Source organism: Equus caballus, chromosome 15 (assembly GCF_041296265.1).
Source record: "Equus caballus isolate H_3958 breed thoroughbred chromosome 15, TB-T2T, whole genome shotgun sequence".
Taxonomy (NCBI): Eukaryota; Metazoa; Chordata; class Mammalia; order Perissodactyla; family Equidae; genus Equus; species Equus caballus.
Window position 1 is genome coordinate 92,747,846 of NC_091698.1, and position 17,730 is coordinate 92,765,575.

At 33.8% G+C, this 17,730-nt stretch overlaps 1 protein-coding gene across 5 annotated transcripts in view; it reads right to left on the reverse strand.

Moving 5' to 3' along the window:
* Positions 1-1,369: 1,369 nt before the first annotated feature.
* The window catches only part of GEN1 (GEN1 Holliday junction 5' flap endonuclease), a 34,866-nt gene continuing 18,505 nt past the window's right edge, over positions 1,370-17,730 (reverse strand). For all 5 annotated transcript variants that reach the window (XM_070236626.1, XM_070236627.1, XM_070236628.1 and 2 more), the window contains 10 exons: positions 16,641-16,751; positions 13,612-13,685; positions 11,447-11,538; positions 9,692-9,842; positions 9,346-9,382; positions 9,177-9,257; positions 8,120-8,250; positions 6,286-6,347; positions 4,614-4,754; positions 1,370-4,112 (listed from right to left, as the gene is read on the reverse strand). In XM_070236626.1, coding sequence (XP_070092727.1) covers positions 2,791-4,112; positions 4,614-4,754; positions 6,286-6,347; positions 8,120-8,250; positions 9,177-9,257; positions 9,346-9,382; positions 9,692-9,842; positions 11,447-11,538; positions 13,612-13,685; positions 16,641-16,751 — 2,202 coding nt within the window. In that variant the 3' untranslated portion in view covers positions 1,370-2,790. The remainder of the gene's footprint in view (positions 4,113-4,613; positions 4,755-6,285; positions 6,348-8,119; positions 8,251-9,176; positions 9,258-9,345; positions 9,383-9,691; positions 9,843-11,446; positions 11,539-13,611; positions 13,686-16,640; positions 16,752-17,730) is intronic.

Here is a 17,730-nt window from a genome sequence, read left to right on the forward strand (position 1 = left end):
TGAGGAACCACCAGAGTTTTTCCAAAGTGGCTGCCCCATTGTTTTACATTCCTACCAGCAGGTTATAAGGGTTCTAATTTCTCCACATTCTCACTAACATGTTATTGTCTTTTTGATTCTAGCCATCCTATTGGCTATAAAGTGGTATCTCGCTGTGGCTTTGATTTGCATTTTTCTGATGAGTAATGAAGTTAATTTTGTTCATGTGCTTATTGGCTATTTGTATACCTTCTTTGGAGACATGTCTATTCAGATACTTTACCCATTTTTGAGTGATTTGTCTTTTTATTACTGAGCTGTAAGAATTCTTTATACAACACATTCTAGATACAAGTCCTTTAACACATTAATGACTTGCAAATGTTTTCTCCCATTTTGAGTTGTCTCTTCATTTTCTTGGTGGAACATAAACTGAAACACAAAAGTTTTAGTTTTGATGTCTATACATTTTTTTCCTTTTGCCTGTGCTTTTGGCATCATATCTAAGAAACCTTTGCCTAATCCAAAGTCACAAAGATTTATGTCTATGTTTTCTTCTAAGAGTTTTATAGTTTTAGCTGACATTTAGGTCTTTCATCCATTTTGAGTTATTTTTTGTATATTGTATGAGGTAGGGTTCAAACTTCATTCTTTTGCACATGGATATCCAGTTGTACCAGTAGCATTTGCCGAAAGGCTATTGTTTCCCCATTGAATTGTCTTGGCACTCTGGTTGAAAAATCAGTCAAACATAAATGTGAGGTCATATTTCTGGACTCTCAATTCTATCCCATTCATCTATGTGTCTACCTTTATGATATTCAACACACTCTTCATTACCTCAGCTTTGTAAGTTTTGAAATCAAGATCAGAAACGGTAAGTGCTACGATTTCCTTTTTTCAAGAATTGTTTTGCCTATTCTGTGTCCCTTAAATTTCCATATGAATTTTAGAATCAGCTTGTCAGTTTCTGCAAAGAAGTCAGCTGGAACTGACAGGGATTGCGTTGAATCTGTAGATGATTTTGAAGAATATTGCCATCTTAATATCAAGTGTTCTGGTCCATGAACGTGAGATGTCTTTCCATTTATTTAAGTTTTCTTTCATTTTTCTTAACAATATCTTGTAGTTTCAAAGTGTAAGTTTTGCACTTTTTGTTAAATTTATTCCAAAGTATTTTATTCTTTCTGATGCTGTTGTAAACACAATTGTTTTCTTAATTTCATTTAGTATTATTCACTGCAGGTGTATAGAAATACAATTGACGTTTGTCTATTGATCTTGTATCCTGCAGCCTTGCTGAACTCAATCAGTTTTAATAGTTTTTACTGGATTCTTTAGAATTTTGTATACATACGATTTTGTCCTCTGCAAATAGAGACAATTTTACTTTTTCCTTTTCTATTTTTTTTCAAGATTTTATTTTTTTTCCTTTTTCTCCCCAAAGCCCCCCAGTACATAGTTGTATATTCTTCTTTGTGGGTCCTTCTAGTTGTGGCATGTGGGACGCTGCCTCAGCATGGTTTGATGAGCAGTGCCATGTCCACGCCCAGGATTTGAACTAACGAAACCCTGGGCTGCCTGCAGCAGAGCACGCGAACTTAACCACTCGGCCACAGGGCCAGCCTCTACTTTTTCCTTTGCAAACTCATTACCTCTAGGCTTTTTGAGTGCTAAATAAATTAATACACAACTTAATATTTGGAGGTATTGAAGTCAATACTGTAGAATTTTTTTTTTTTTTGCTGAGGAAGATTTACCATGAGCTAGCATCTGTTGTGAATCTTCCTCTTTTTGCTTAAGGAAGATTCACCCTGAGCTAACATCTGTGCCAGACTTCCTCTACTTTGTATGTGGGTCACTGCCAAAGCATGGCTGATGAGTGGTGTAGGTTTCCACCCAGGATCTGGGCCTGTGAACCTGGGCTGCTGAAGCGGAGCACAATGAACTTAACCACTATGCCACCAGGCTGGCCCCTGTAGATTCATTTCTAAACCAAGAGTAATGGAAAGAAAAAATTGCTATAGAAGAGAAAGAAAACAGAAAAACCAATGAATTGGGAGGCAATCCTACACCAATATTAATTAGCTGTGTGATCCTGAGAAAGTTTCTAACCCTCTTCTGGTTATACATTTTATTTTCCAAATCTTTTTCATTTGGCCCACCTATGAATTTCTGGGGATATATAAGTACTAGCTTTTCTCAGTTTATTCAGCCATTTAAAACTATGATCTTTGCTACATATATTGATCATCTTCTCTTTTTCCATTTTTGCCCCTCACAAAAGAGAATAAGGTTACCAAAACTGGAAGAGCACATTAAAAATATCTTCACATTGAGAGAAAACATAACTCTCAGGAAAGGCACAATAGAAGACATTGTGAGAATGAAGACAATTATAAAGAAGTATCCTTTTGGGAGCAAGCTGGAATATAAATAAATACTTCAGAGGCTTGTGGAAGAAATGAGTAGAAGTGAGCAAATGGATGAAGCATCTACTCTGTCTGGTACTGTACTAACATTTCAAAGCTATAACTAAAAAATAATCAATAATATACAAAATGGGAAAAGTATGTTTTAAAAATATACTTATCTCAAATTGTCACCACAAAGGATCATCTTTTAAAACCAAAGTTTTACGTATCATTTTTTATTACAATTTTGATTAAAATTTTAGGCAAAAGCGTCTCGTGACATATAGAACCACATTACATTTTTCTACCAAACATTAACTAGACACCTTGCCTCTGCCTCTGCCAATGTCGATTGTACTAGAATACTAAGTTATACTTAAATATTTTTAATTTCATTTCAAGTGTTTTGGAACCTCAGTTTTAATCTCTGACATAAAGGGAGAGGACTATCCGAACAAGCACCAGAGTCTTCTTTTTCCTTATGACACTGTGGAAAATTCAGAGACTCTTTCTCTGCCACTGGGAAACAGTTTTCTTCATTTCCAGCTGTTTTATAAGCCTGGACACACTGTTCAGTTTCTTTAATATGTATCTTAGAGTTAGTTAATTTGTTGACATCATTTTTCTTGAACTGGGCTGAGTTATGCTTCTGAGAATTGTGCTTCATTTTGTGAGTTGTATACTTAGCTTTCTCAAACACTGGGACATTTTCTTCATCAGAGGAATGTCTATCAAGGCAAACGCTTTTCTTCATCACAATTTTCTGAGTGGTTTGCACATCAACTTTTCTACTATGATCTAAGGCAGTATTTGGTAGTCCACCTCTAACACTGGAGGTCTTTACTACTGGGTTATTGATAGAATAAGGTATAGAAGTATTCACTTCATAGTTTTCTTGAAACAGCTGGTCTCCTTTTAGAACTTTAGAGTTTCTAGATTCATTTTCTAAGTGAATTCCTAGAATATCCTTTGAAAGATGTGACAGATAATCAGAACTACTGTTAGCAATACAAGCTTCTTTTACAGTAAGTAGGGATAAAGTTTTTAGGTCAACATCTGGTTGTATATTCTCCTGAGGATATGATGATTTTACTTGTATTCGTTCCTTTAAAGGCAAATCCTGAAGATGTAAATCAGTAATGCCAGAAAGTAGATGCTCTTCAGGATTAGACTTTCGAAGATCCCAATCCAACACTTTACTGATGTTTGTGGTGTTCTGCTCTGATTCACATGACAATTGTCCTGGGATATTTTTAAAGCTATCAGGGATGGCTGTTTCAAGCTCTGATTTCAAACCATGAGAGAAAGTGTTCCTTGGAATAGCTGGAGAATTACTAAAAGAAGTACTTTCCCAGTCAATGGTGCTCAAGTGTAGATCAGCAATTGCCGACATATTATGAGAAGAGGTACTGGGTTGACTAGATTCTGAAATTAGAGATTTACTGACAGCTTTAATTTGCTGCATAACCAAAGGTCTTGCAGAAGACATTAACTGTTGTTGTGTATTCAAACAGGGAGCATCTTCAGGTAAAAGCAAGCTATTCAATGATGCAGAAATAGATTTCTGGGATAATGTAGAATCAGGGGAAACTTCCAAACGTAACTTGGAACTCTGCTTAGAAAAGATTTCACATGTGGGTTTTAAAGTCATGTGTGAGTGAAAACTCATCATATCATCTGGTTCTGGCAAATTGTTTTCTTTAGGTTTAATTTTCATGCCTGAAAAGAAAAAAAATGACAATACAATTAAAATCTATTTTATTTTCCTTGAGTAAACAAATAACTAAAGAGTTCAGATTGGAACTCATCTATATAAGTAATTTTTGTCTTTTTTGTCTCAGGGCATTCCTGGAAACTGTGTTATAAAGCAAAATATTTTCTTTTGGAAACAATGTTATAATTGAATTGTTTTCTTCACTGAGTTCTGCGAAATAAAGAGTATTTACAATCCAAAATACATTACACGTACCAGTTGTTCAATAAGTGGTTAGTATAATTAGCATTATTAATAATTGCTTAAGTCAGCAAACACAATAGAATGGTTTACTCTTGGCTTTTCAGTTTTAAAAGAAAGTATGTCAAGACAAGCAAAAGCACAATCTTTACGCTTGATTTTATATAACTTTCAGCAAAATTTAGACAAGATAGATTCAAATAGAACAGGCGGCTCTTCTATAACATTTGTGTGTGGCATAAATAGCTGTCAAATGCAATACTTACTTTTTTGTTTCTTCCCTTTAATTTCTAATTTCTGTTTCTGGTAAATAGCAACAATCTCAGGGTAAGCTGCCTCAAACAATGATTTTTCTTCTATTGTTTGCAGAACCAATTCTCCATATTCATCTTCTATAGCATAATGTTCTAAAAGATTAAAGATATAGTAAAACGGCCTTAATTACAGATTTTAAAAATTCAATTTTTCCAGGTAACTAGGTTTACCAGGTAAACTAAGTCATCCACAAATGAAGAACTCATTGCAAATCTTGCTTTACAACATCTCTGTTCTAATCATCTGTTGATACTAGTGCAGTACTGATTTTATTCTGCCTAGCAAAAGCTGGAAGGAGATCCCCTTTAAATTCGAACTTTAAATTCTCTTGGTTCAGAGATGGTAGGAGCAGCTTAGAGCATAGAAAATTTGTTTAGATAAAGTTGACTTTAATTTAGTATAGTAAGTGTTAAAATTACAGATAAAGAATGGGAACAGACAGTTTCCTAAAACTTCTTCAACATTAACTTTCCTTAATGGTGGCTTCTGAAAAGAACAGAATTGAAGGGGTCATCAAAAATACTACATTTTCCCGATTGTTGTTTCAGAGGTTATCAATCTCTTGATTATAAGCCCAGGAATACTGGACTCACAAGCAGCTGATAAATGAAAATGAGAATGCTTACACGTAAATTTATAATAAGATATATAAATAGTAGACTAGATTCTTGTGTTTATCCTATATGAGCACAAAATTGACTTTGAGAAGTCAAATTATGATAAAAATATTAATTGAGTTTAAAGTAGAAACAATAGCAACAGGTGAACTTAAAGTGTTTCTAGTCTGACTAGCTTGGGGTACATTTTCTCCCTCAACGGATAGCTCCCACAAGGATAAGTGAAACTAGGTACCTAATCCTCAGTTCTAGACAGAGGAGATGCACCGCCAAACTGGGTTAATGCCATTTTCTTTCCTGGCGGAACTGTTCCTAAACTGTTTTCAAAATTCTTCAGCCCTCTATTTTCCTATTATTGCTTATCTCATTCTTTATAGTTTCATTCTTCAAAGTTGCCTACAGCTTAAACTTTCATTAAACAAATCTACTCTCTCTCATTCAGATATAATCACACAATCTAATTTAAAAGCCAATTGGAAATGAATTTGGGATTACTTTCCATTTTAAACGATCTGTGCTTTCCTTGCCTTCAGTTTTGGAACTAATTCAGAGTTCACTGTATTTCCGTTTGTAGCAAAAGAAGAGTAATTTGACAGCTATGAATTCCCATGAAAACTAAAAAGAGTGGAAGAAAGGGGAGGAAGAGAACCCCAGGTGCCATCAGCAACCTAGATTTCTGTCTGAGACCCACCTATATAGTGAAATTCAATGACCAGACCATTTGTAGTAGCATTTTCTTGAGAAATATAAATCAAAACAATTTCCATATTATTTTCGTAACATTAATTACAAAAGAAATATCCATTTAAGGATCAAAATAAAGTTACTTAAACTTTTTCATATTTACTATTAGTCAAAGCCTATTTAAATAACAGGTAAACGACAGAATTAACCCTTGGTGCATTTGATAGGTTTCTTCTGTATTTCTTCTATGCATTCATATGTATATGATATTTGCTAAACATCTATGGGCAAATGTTATAAATTTTGCTTAAAGTGTACATACCAGGCTTTTCCCATTCTACTTCAAAGCAATGAACTCCATTTCTGACTCGGGTTTTAACAATTCTGAAAAATAAATTCATCTAATGAGGTCCAATTGCATGAGTTATTTGGAAATTTCTAATTTTTAGACTGAATAATTCAATTTCTATTGATTTTTATAATGCTCCGAAAATATATGGAATTAATGCATAGTTATTCCTTTGATTAGTTTATTCAAAAGATAATTTTATTGACAGGCGCATAAAGTTTATAATTGTTAGATCCCATCAGTGGACTGTACCTTTGATTATTTTTCAGTGTTTCTCTTTTCCATAATAATTTTTGTTTTTAAGTCTATTTCGTTTCTGTTAATTTTCCTACATCATTTTGGTAAATATTTGTCTTTTAAATCTCTTTATTTTCAAACTTTGTAGAGTTTTATTCTGCATATGCCCTATAAGCAGAATATTGCTGAATTTTGTTCACTCATCCAATATAATGTAATTTAATAGATGAATTAATCCACTTACACTTATTGTGATTACAGATGTAGTTGGACGCATTTGTACATCTTACTTTGCGTTTTCTGTTACCACACTTTTTCTTTGCTACTTCCCTTTCCTCCTTCCTGTATTCTTTTTGTCTGACAGTTTTACTTTCTTATTTATGTATTTAGAAGATAGAGATTGTATTTCTAAAGTTTTACTGGTTACCTTCAAAGGTTTAATGCATATTTTGGGTTTATTACATGCATAGTTTTAGTTTATTATCATCATCATATATTAATCATCAAGCATTATGCAGATATGCATATTTTTTCCAGTCAGTTTATTAAATGAGCTAAATATGTCTTATCAGTTTCTATGCCGACCATTGTTTCTTGTTATCCACATCTTCCCTCTGGGTTCATTTTCGTGTGTGTGGGGAAGATTGGCCCTGAGCTAACATCTGTTGCCAATCTTCTTCTTTTCGCTTGAGGAAGACTGTCACCGAGCTAACATCTGTACCAATCTTCCTCTATTTTGTGGGATGCCTCCACAGCATGGCTTGACAAGTGATGCTAGATCCATGCCTGGGATCCAAACCTGTGTACTCCAGGCTGCCGAAGCAGAGGGTGTGAACTTAACCACTATGCTACCAGGCTGGCCCCCTGGGTTCATTTTTCTTCTTGCTGCAGGACATCTTTTAACAGTGCTTTTAATGAGGGTCTGTGAGAGCTAAACTCTTAGTCTTCATGTCTGAAGATGCCTCACCAACTGTGAATAACGTTTTAATGATGTCTCTACGTTGCCAATTATTTTCACTCAAAGCTTTAAAATATTACTCCATCATCTCCTGGAATCTATTACTGTCATGAAAGATGTGTGCCACCAGATTGTCATTCCTTTGTAGTTTATCTTTTCTCTTTGATACTTCCTCCCAAACTTTTAATTTCGAAAATTTTCAAACTTTTAGAAAAGTTGCAAGAATAGTACAATGAATACTTACATATCCTTTACCAAGATTCATCAATTCTCAGTTTCAGTCTCTCCATTCACTTTACATTTTTGTTTCCTTTCTGGGCCATTGAAATAGTTATCCGATTAAGCCTGGCTATATCTTTTTATATTTATTTCTTTTAATAATTTATCAGTACTACATGTTTGAAGCAGAAAAGTTGTGTCAAAGCACAAACTCGCTATGTTGTCTTGACTGTAAGCCCTGAATAAACTTTTAATATTCCAGTAGATCATTCCTCCATCTTTATAAAACAAAGAGCTATATATCCCATTATTAAAGATATTAAGAAGAATATTTTAGATCATAAGATATTCAAATGGAAACAACAGACTTCTTCATACAATTCTTTATATTACCGAATTGGCTGTAATTGATTAGAGTTCCTTCTACCAAGCTTTCTTTCTATCATGTCATAGCGGGTTAAAAGCACCAACAATTTCTCACATGCATAGTGATTGGGCCACTCCATTTTTTCAAGAGTAAATCTCTGTAAATTTAATAAAAATAAAATAAGATTTCATTATCTCTTGGAGACAAACAGCACTTTCAAATGATCTTATTTTTTCCTCCGGAATTAACATTAGTTAAAGTAGTATCAATCAGAATATTCTCAGAAAGAACAATGAGCCTCCTAAGGAGACAATACTGCACAATGTTTAAGTGTGAGGGTTCTTGATTTGAATGCCAGTATCATATTTCCTAGATGTTGGGTCAATTACTTAACCTCTCTTAGCCTCAGGTTTCCCATCTGTAAAATAGAACCCAGCTCACGGATTATGAAGATAAAGTGAGATTACACGTAATGTGTTAAATATAATAGCAAATTTTAAATGTTCAATAACTGTTGGTTGCTATTATTACTGTTGTTAGTAGGGATAAGCAACAAGTAGTTATAATTTATTGACCCACTCTGTTTCCCCTAGCTACTATTTTAGGGGTTAATATAAATTATCTTTTTTAATTCTCATAGTGGCTTCATGAGATAAGGAATATTATTTCTATTCTGAGGATAACACATATCCAGTAAGTGACAGACTGTCCAAATTAAATTTAGGTTATTGATTACAAATTCCAATGCCCTTATAAACTATACTGCTTACCATAAAAATATATTTGATCCTGACATTCTCTTGTTATTAGCCCCTCTCCCACAACATGTCCCTGAATACAATCTGTACATGGTATTTAAGGTGTCTTCTAAGGAACAGCACAATTATGATTTGTCTTATGGTCTGCAAAGTATGGTTAGTGTGTGGCAGAGGAATGAAGATTAGAAATAAACGCTGGAAAACATAGGGGCAGTCAATAGGCATCTATTTTAAATCTCCTCTCAGACCAATCAGAGTGCCTATCCATTCTTATTGTCCTAGTATCCAACTTCATACCATAAAGTAAGAATTTATTTTCAGATACCTGAAACAACAGTAAATCAGGCCTTTGGTACCTGATTACCTTCACCAATTTATCCTTGTTCAAAAGGAATTCTTGAATAACCTAGCAAGAGAAAAGAAAATAGCAATTGAGACTTCAAACTTTAAAAAAGCCTCTGAAATAAACACATAGTTGAATCATTACTTATTACCTCAGGGAATGGGAATCCTTCACAACTGCAAGCTTTTCTGAAAATAAATTATATACACGTTATTAATACAATTAAGCAATTTTAGACAGACTCTGAAATCATCTCATCCAATCTCTTCTCATTTAATGAAAAACGTCCCTGTATAGTATCCCTGTCATTAAGCTTCTCTTTGAATCACTATTAGATTACTATCTTCTGAGACAGGCTGATTTTTGCACAGAATAAAGAAAAGGACTTTGTGAAACATTACTAATCTAGACACGGAGGAAGGTTATATGGAAATACTTCAACCACAGATGTATAAACAGGTGATGCCAGAAAAAAAAGAATTAAGAGAAAACCTTACTTCTTAATACCATTCTCTACTGCATTCAGCTGCCTGTCATGTTCTGTACGGTGCCACTCACAGGGACAACAGTATTCATAATCATGTGGTTCACAATATCGATCAGTTTTACATAATTTGCATCCATTATGCTCATGATCCTTAGGTGAACCTTTATGGAGATACAAAAAAGTATGATTTTCACTGCTTTTTAGAATTACCTTTTACATACATTTTTATGTTTTTGCCCTGACCCAAACTTTCAAAAATACTGCCCTAGCACAGTGCCTAGCATATAGAAGGGTTTCAATACACATAGGTCAAATAGAGTAATGAACACTACAGTAATTCTTAGGGTAAAGTAGATCTTGAGCTGTTACTACTACGTGACACTACTTTTTTTTGTTTTTGTAAATTACTCCTCTCTGAAGGTGTTAATTTGTAACTTGATATTATATATTTATAATAATCAACAAAGAAAAACTTTGTAGTGTATGTGGTAGCTACATGCAAGAAAAGTAGGATATTAGTAGTATTAAAAAAAGATTATTTAAGGGCCAGCCCGGTGGCGTAGTGGTTAAGTTTGTGGGCTCTGCTTCAGTGGCCCAGGTTCGTGGGTTTGCATCCTGCAGGCAGATCTACACACTGCTCAGCAAGCCATGCTGTGGTGGTGTCCCACACACAAAATAGAGGAAGACTGGCACAGATGTTAGCTCAGGGACAATCTTCCTCAAGCAAAAAGAGGAAGACTGGCAACAGATGTTAGCTCAGGGCCAAGCATCTTCACTAAAAAAGAAAAAAAAAGTTTATTTACTTAATAAATCATGAAATGTTTTCTTTAATGAGAATATTAAAAGAATATAGCAGTTAATTACCTCTGCTAGTGGCCAGCTCTCAGTTACCTATATAGCTATTTTTAAACTATGCTTGGAACATGAACAAATTATGACTGGGGGGACCTAGTTCCCTTTAAAAAGAAAACATGACCACCTTCAACATTGCTTTGAGAATACGGAAGAACATACATAATTGATTGATAAATTGATAAATGACCTAAAATTGTCTTTTATAAAGTATCAAAAACTAAGGAATGGCATCTTATCTATAAAAACATTTATTTCTTCCATGACTTCATCTATAACTTAACAATGTTAATAAAACATATTAAGACAAATAGATAAAGCAGAATTCCTTTTAAAAGATGAGCTAATGTGATCTGCTAATCTCTCTTGGGAGCAAAAGGCCTTTCTGACCCAGTACTTGTCAGTGACATCACTTTTTTTTTTACCAAGATTAACGAAGAGGATCCAAGCTCTTTTCAATAATAGTGAACGTGTCTTAGAAATTAGTTTTACATCACTATCTCCACACACAATAAAAATGCTCTATAGGACAATTAAGATCGTTTAAGTATATAAATATAAATCACTGACATAAAAACAAATGGTTTCAGTTCCATTCTCTCCCAAGAATCATCAGTATAATACTTTTTTTCTTAAAAGGAATTTCTATATTGAAAACATAATTTGAAGATCTAAATAATTTGGTAGCATAGTTTGAAATTGCATTTATCCTATATTTATCATTTACATGACATTTTTTCAGTAATAAACATTTACTGAGTGCCTACTATGTGTATGTGACACAACTCCTGACTCTGAGAATCCCCAATCTAGTGAGGAGGGCAGGTGTGTACAAAGTACTATAAGAACAGGGATGAAAACACAGGTATCAGACACTAATATTCTAGAGGTAGCACTCCCTATGTCTACTTACCTGGATGGGAACACACAGAGCAATGAGCCAGTTTTTTAATGACTTGTGGTTGTGGATTAGAGTAACCAGATTTTTCATTCCACTGATTAAACCTTTAAAAGAAGATAGTTTAAAAAAAATAAAATAACAAGGTCACCAAAATGACATGTTCTCAAATGTCCAGATGTATTGTTCCCTTCCACCTGCCTACTTATTGTCCCTTTGGTGGCAGATAAAGTTGCTGGCCGAGTTTGGGAAAACCCTCAAGCTATGTACCAAAATTTCTAAACGTGGCCCCAAGGACAGCAGAATTGCAACAGGGGAGAGCAAAAAAAAAAAAACAGAGTGAGAGAAAGAGGGGAAAGTGTGTGTATGTGTGTGTATTCGAATACTCATTCAGCCTTTCTTTTTTCTAAATCTTAAGTTAAGCAGCAATATGTGGGGAGAATGATTTGTATATATCTACTTTTGGTCTCTTTTGTGTATGCTAGAGTATAAAACAGAATCCTGTACATGAAAATTTCTCTGTATCAGAAATTAGGGTGAAGGGGAAAGTATAAAACTAAATAAAACCTTAAGCTTCTGGGGAAAAACTGTTTAAAAAATATAGATCATTTGAAATTATCATTTTTTAATCTCTATGCAAATAGTGAAAACATTACCTGTTTAATGAAAGATTTTAAGAAAAATGTATATTACTGCTAAGACTTCTACTAAATAGAAGTTAAATTTATTTTTGGCTAATGTTCTAGGTCAACATAAAACCACCAAGAGGGTAGTTAAGCATTTATTATAAAACATAAGCGTTCTGAATTGTGTTCCTCTACTTACAGAAATTAAACTTTTACTGAAAAGTTAAATTCTCTCTTTAGCTCATTGTGTAGTAAATGGTACTAAGAGTTATTATTTGGCTTTTGGAATTTCTAACTCATTTACTACAAAGACCAAGTACAAGCTTGGTAAAAATTAGGACTAATTACTGCTGGTAAAATAATAAATAGAACTTTAAAAATTAAAAACAACTAGGGGGAAAGTCAGTCTAAATTAATCAAAATTAGAATGACAGATAATTATAACAAGAAACGTAATTTCATTATTTTCACGTGTTATGTCAAACATTTAGTAAAATGTTGCCAAAAGCACATATTTGCTGGAAATATTTCAATAAGAATGATTTGTAGCTAGTACCACATTTGCTTGCTTTTCCTTCTTTATATTATTCTTCACAATTACCAAATGATTGCTTAACTCACTCCCAGGCCAAGTAGATCTTTTTTCCCTGCTTTGGCATAGGAATCAATGATATCAATAAGGGATTTATTGAAGTCTTAGATCTATTAACAGCTTTACAGCTGAAAGAGAAGCATTACAGGAAAGAGCACAGTTACTGGAAATTTTTTTCATGGTCAGTCCTTCTTGATTTCTACAAGTTAATGTTTCCTTTCATGCACTCACCATCTTAAACCTACCGGAGGCCAAGACTGTTTTAAGTCTGCTGGTGTTCCAGTTCCTTTCCTCCTTATTCACGCTACATCTTATCATCATTAATATTAACTTTTACAAACCATTGCTTTCAATCAAGTAAATTCACATGCTTTCAAAACTAAATAGAATTGTTTGTAAACATCAATATATTCTGTATCTTAATTGTTCTGAATCATCGAATCGACAGTTGAAATTAATTAGAATTACTATATCAGTAAATGTATGGCTATAGAACAAAAGGAAGTCAAGTAAAAATTTTGATCAAGTGTTACTTATTATTAAATATTTGCAACATAGGAATTTTATTTATAGAAAATAAATACAATATCAAAGTATTTTATATCAAAAATAATTTTAAGTATAAAATTATTTTAATTTTATGTTTATCTCTACTCAGTAGTAAAACAGTCTAAAATAGCCTGTGGCAGGCAAATGCCCAAACACATTTGACATCTTACTACTTGGGTTTGTAGTGACCGAATAATATTGAAAAAAATATAATATAGCTTAGGACATATATACTCATCCTTTCTTTGGAAAACTTCAGAATAAATAAAAATAAGTGATTTTAAGTGAAAATTTAGATTAGCTTAAAAATATAAAACTCTTTTTGGGAAAGCATAATACTTTTTGTAATATTCACTATTAAGTTCAACAAGAATCAAAGTCCAATGTCATAAGAAAAAGTAATTTTTAGTTACCTTTCAAGTAAACTTTGCCCTTTCAAAATCTGTATTAGTTTTAACGCTTGCTCTTTTCCAACTCCAGGAACTCCCTTTCAGAAAGGGGGAAAAGAAATTCAAATGTTAATCACTAAGGAATGGATAAAGTGTAGTGGGACCATTCAATGGAAGATTGTGCAGCTGAAAGAATGAAGTAACTCTATGTAATGATGGGAAAAGATGTACAGGATACATTGCTGTGTGTAAAATAAAAATTGAAGAATGGCATGTGGTATGATCTAGATTTGTAAGTTAAATAACAATTATATTGTTAATCTGTGCAAACAAAAAAGTCAGAAGGTGGGCCAGCCCGGTGGTGCAGTGGTTAAGTGCGCACGTTCCCACTTTGCCAGCCCCAGGTTCGCTGGTTCGGATCCCGGGTGCGGACATGGCACCACTTGGCAAGCCATGCTGTGATAGGTGTCCCATATATAAAGCAGAGGAAGATGGGCACAGATGTTAGCTCAGGGCCAGTCTTCCTCAGAAAATAGAGGAGGATTGGCAGCAGTTAGCTCAGGGCTAATCTTCCTAAGGAAAAAAAAAAATACTGATGTGATGATGTTTATTTTAGGAGAGAGGGCAAAAGAATTTTAGAGGGCTTTCACTTTCTATGTTAATTATTTTGATAATATTTTTAATTTGACCTAAATATACATTATATTTGTAATCAGGAAAAAGCATGTTTATTTAGTTACATGACCATTTAATATTTAGAGACCCAGACTCTAAGGAGAACAAAGGAGAGTTTCAAGTTAACTCTTGAAATTAATAACTTAAGAAAATTAAAACAAGTGTTAAGTTTCCAACACACAAAGCATACAAATAAATGTGTATTCACACGACAATTTCTGGTTTAAATTGAGTCTTCCAGTTCCTATAAAAGTTTATGAATATGTCCTTACAAGCAAGGCTGCTGTTTAGTCAATATGCACCAGGACAGGCATACCAGTTCTAAAATACTTCTAAACTGGTTAGTAAATAGCCACTGCCAAGCATCCTGAGTGCCTGCCAGCGAAGGGGTCTGCCCTCGAACCTGAATGCCCTTCGCAACCCACCTATACCCAGGATTCAGCTACTAAAGGCTAGCATATGGCACAACAGAGGGTAACCCAAAGCCTGTTCCATCTCTACAGCCTATGTCTTTGGCATACCAATTGCTAGATATTTGGATATCACCCTTCTTGTATTAGCATTTAGCTACATCTTAAATTTTCTGAAGGCAAATCATGTTAATACATAGTGTTAAAAATCTTTAAGTAGAACAATATAAATAGATAGCAGCTTTGGTTACAAAGGACACTAAAGGTCAAAACCCCTAAGGCTAATGCATAATGTAACACCACTGCAGCTAAAGTTGGTTTCTGTGAGTTCAAGTTTGCAAATCTTTTTTTACATTCAACATTGGGCTGTTTCTAGACTTTAATTATGATATAATTATATATGGGATAGACGAATCTTCTATTTCAGAATGAGAATGACAATATAGTAATAGTGTAGTTCCCCCTTATCCACGGGGGATGCATTCCAAGATCTCCAGTGGATGCTTGAAAGCATGGATAGTACCAAACTCTATATATAGCGTGTTTTTTTTCCCCATCCATCCATACATATGATAAAGTCTAATTTGTAAATTAGGCACAGTAAGAGATTAACAACAATAACTAATAATAAAATAGAATGATTACAACAATATACTGTAATAAAAGTTACCGTAGATGTTGGCAACCTCAGCATATGAGTTTTTTCTTGCTTGTGTTTGTGCAGTTTAGAACTTTCACCTTTTCACTAAAGAAAGCACTTTATGGCTTCTCTTTGGCATATCTGAATTGCCAGCATCACTACTCTTGCTCTTTGGGGCTATTACTAAGTAAAATAAGGGTTACTTGAACCCAAGCACTGTGAGACTGCAACAGCTAATCTGATAACCAAGACGGCTAGTAAGTGACTAATGGGGCAGATAGTGTACATGGCACGGATACGCTGGTCAAAAGGATGCTCCATGTCCCAGGCAGGATGCAGCAGGACGGCTGAGATTTTCTCATGCTACTCAAAATGAAACACAATTTAAAACTTATGAATTGTTTAGTTCTGGAATATTCCATTTAATATTTTTGAACTGTAGTTGACCATGCGTAACTGAAGCTATGGAAAGCAAAACCATGGATAAGGGAGGACTACTGTAAAATAATTATTTTTGTGTTATTTAAAAGTTTCTTTCCTCCTCCGTCCTTTCCTTACTAGTTAAAAAAAAAGTTGATTTCTCTCTTTGGTCATTGATGACATAAATTAGAAATTAGGGTTAATAATTTTACTATCCTGCTATTTTTTCCTCTCCTAAGCTCTGGTAAAAAAAATTTATGTCATCCTTCTTTAGACTTCTCTTAGGGAGAGATATATTTAAGGATGGGGTTTCTTCATAATTCTTAATTCATCACACCTATTATACTATTTTTTTTTACAGAGTACTATATTTTGCATCTTAGGATATAAATAAAAGGTTTTTATGAACAAAACTCAACATGATGCTAAGAGGCATGGGAGGATGAATGGCTTACCTCAATAATCATGTTGCCTAGCAACAGTAATAATAACACTGAGCATGTGCACAATTGGAAAGCTACAATGAAACTGAAAATCAAAAAACAAAACAGTGAAAGAAACTAACATTGGCGTGATACAGGAAAAGAGTAATTCCATATTTCCTTCAAAGGGTAGTCAAACTTGAATGTGAATCCCTTAATCTAGAGAAATGGTTTACTGAGATTCAAGCTGTGGTACTGGTTATTATTTCATTCTCATTTTATAACATTCAGTGTCAGAATGAGCGAGCTTTTTAATGCGACTTGAAATGCTAATTATTTGTTATTGGATAGTTTACTAGGCCTAAAATTACATTCTAAATTAGATTCTTAATCATATAACCATATTGCATTCATATTTATGTAGCATGTAAGGTATCAAAAAAGATACACTCTGAATAGTAAATAAATATGACAATTTCAGCATACCTTTGGAAGATAATCACAGCCAAGCAGTATTGCTAGTCCAACCAGAGCATCTCTATCCAAACCTAGTTTACTCTTGATAGATGACATTGTATAACAGTCAACATGTGGGTCCTAGAAGAAAGCATGGACATAGTTCAATCTTCAAAAAGTAAACATTTAGATATTAACCAACACTATAAAAAATAATTTGTCAAAGTTGTCTCTAAATGTTTAATTATTCCTAAAGGTTAAAAAGGGAAATTATCCTGATCACCAGAATCTACACAGAATCTAACACTTCAATATCTGGAAATAAACTCATAGTTTCAAAAACGGCTTAAAAAAATAAACTATAGCAGTTAATTTTTTCCTCTTTACTGTTTTTTGGTGTCTACAAAAGCAGATTTTCATCTTACAAAATTAAACACTGTAAAAATGTATATAATAGAAAGTAAACATTTCCTGTAATTGCATCATCTAAAGTTAACTATTATTTTTATTTATTTTTTAACGTTATTTTTCTGTTTTATTCCCCATTATCATTTCTTTTTTTTTTGATAAAGTTTTTTTTTTTATTGAATTAATGACAGGTTACAATCTTGTGAAATTTCAGTTGTACGTTAATGTTTGTCATTCGTGTTGGAGGTGCACCACTTCACCCTTTGTGCCCACCCCCCACCCCACCTTTCCCCTGGTATCCACTAAACTGTTCTTAGTTCACATTTTTAAATTCCTCATATGAGCGGAGTCATACACAGATTATCCTTCTCCAGCTGGCGTATTTCACTTAACATAATTCCCTCAAGGTCCATCCATGTTATTGCAAATGGAATGATTTTGTTCTGTTTTGCAGCTGAGTAGTATTCCGTTGTATATACGTACCACAGCTTCTTTATCCATTCATCTGTTGATGGGCACTTAGGTTGCTTCCATGTCTTGGCTATTGTAAATAATGCTGCAGTGAACATTGGGGTACATAGGACTTTTGGGATTGCTGACTTCAAGCTTTTTGGATAAATGCCCAGTAGTGGGATGGCTGGATGGTATGGTAGTTCTATTTTTAATTTTTTGAGGAATCTCCATACTGTTTTCCATAGTGGCTGCACCAGTT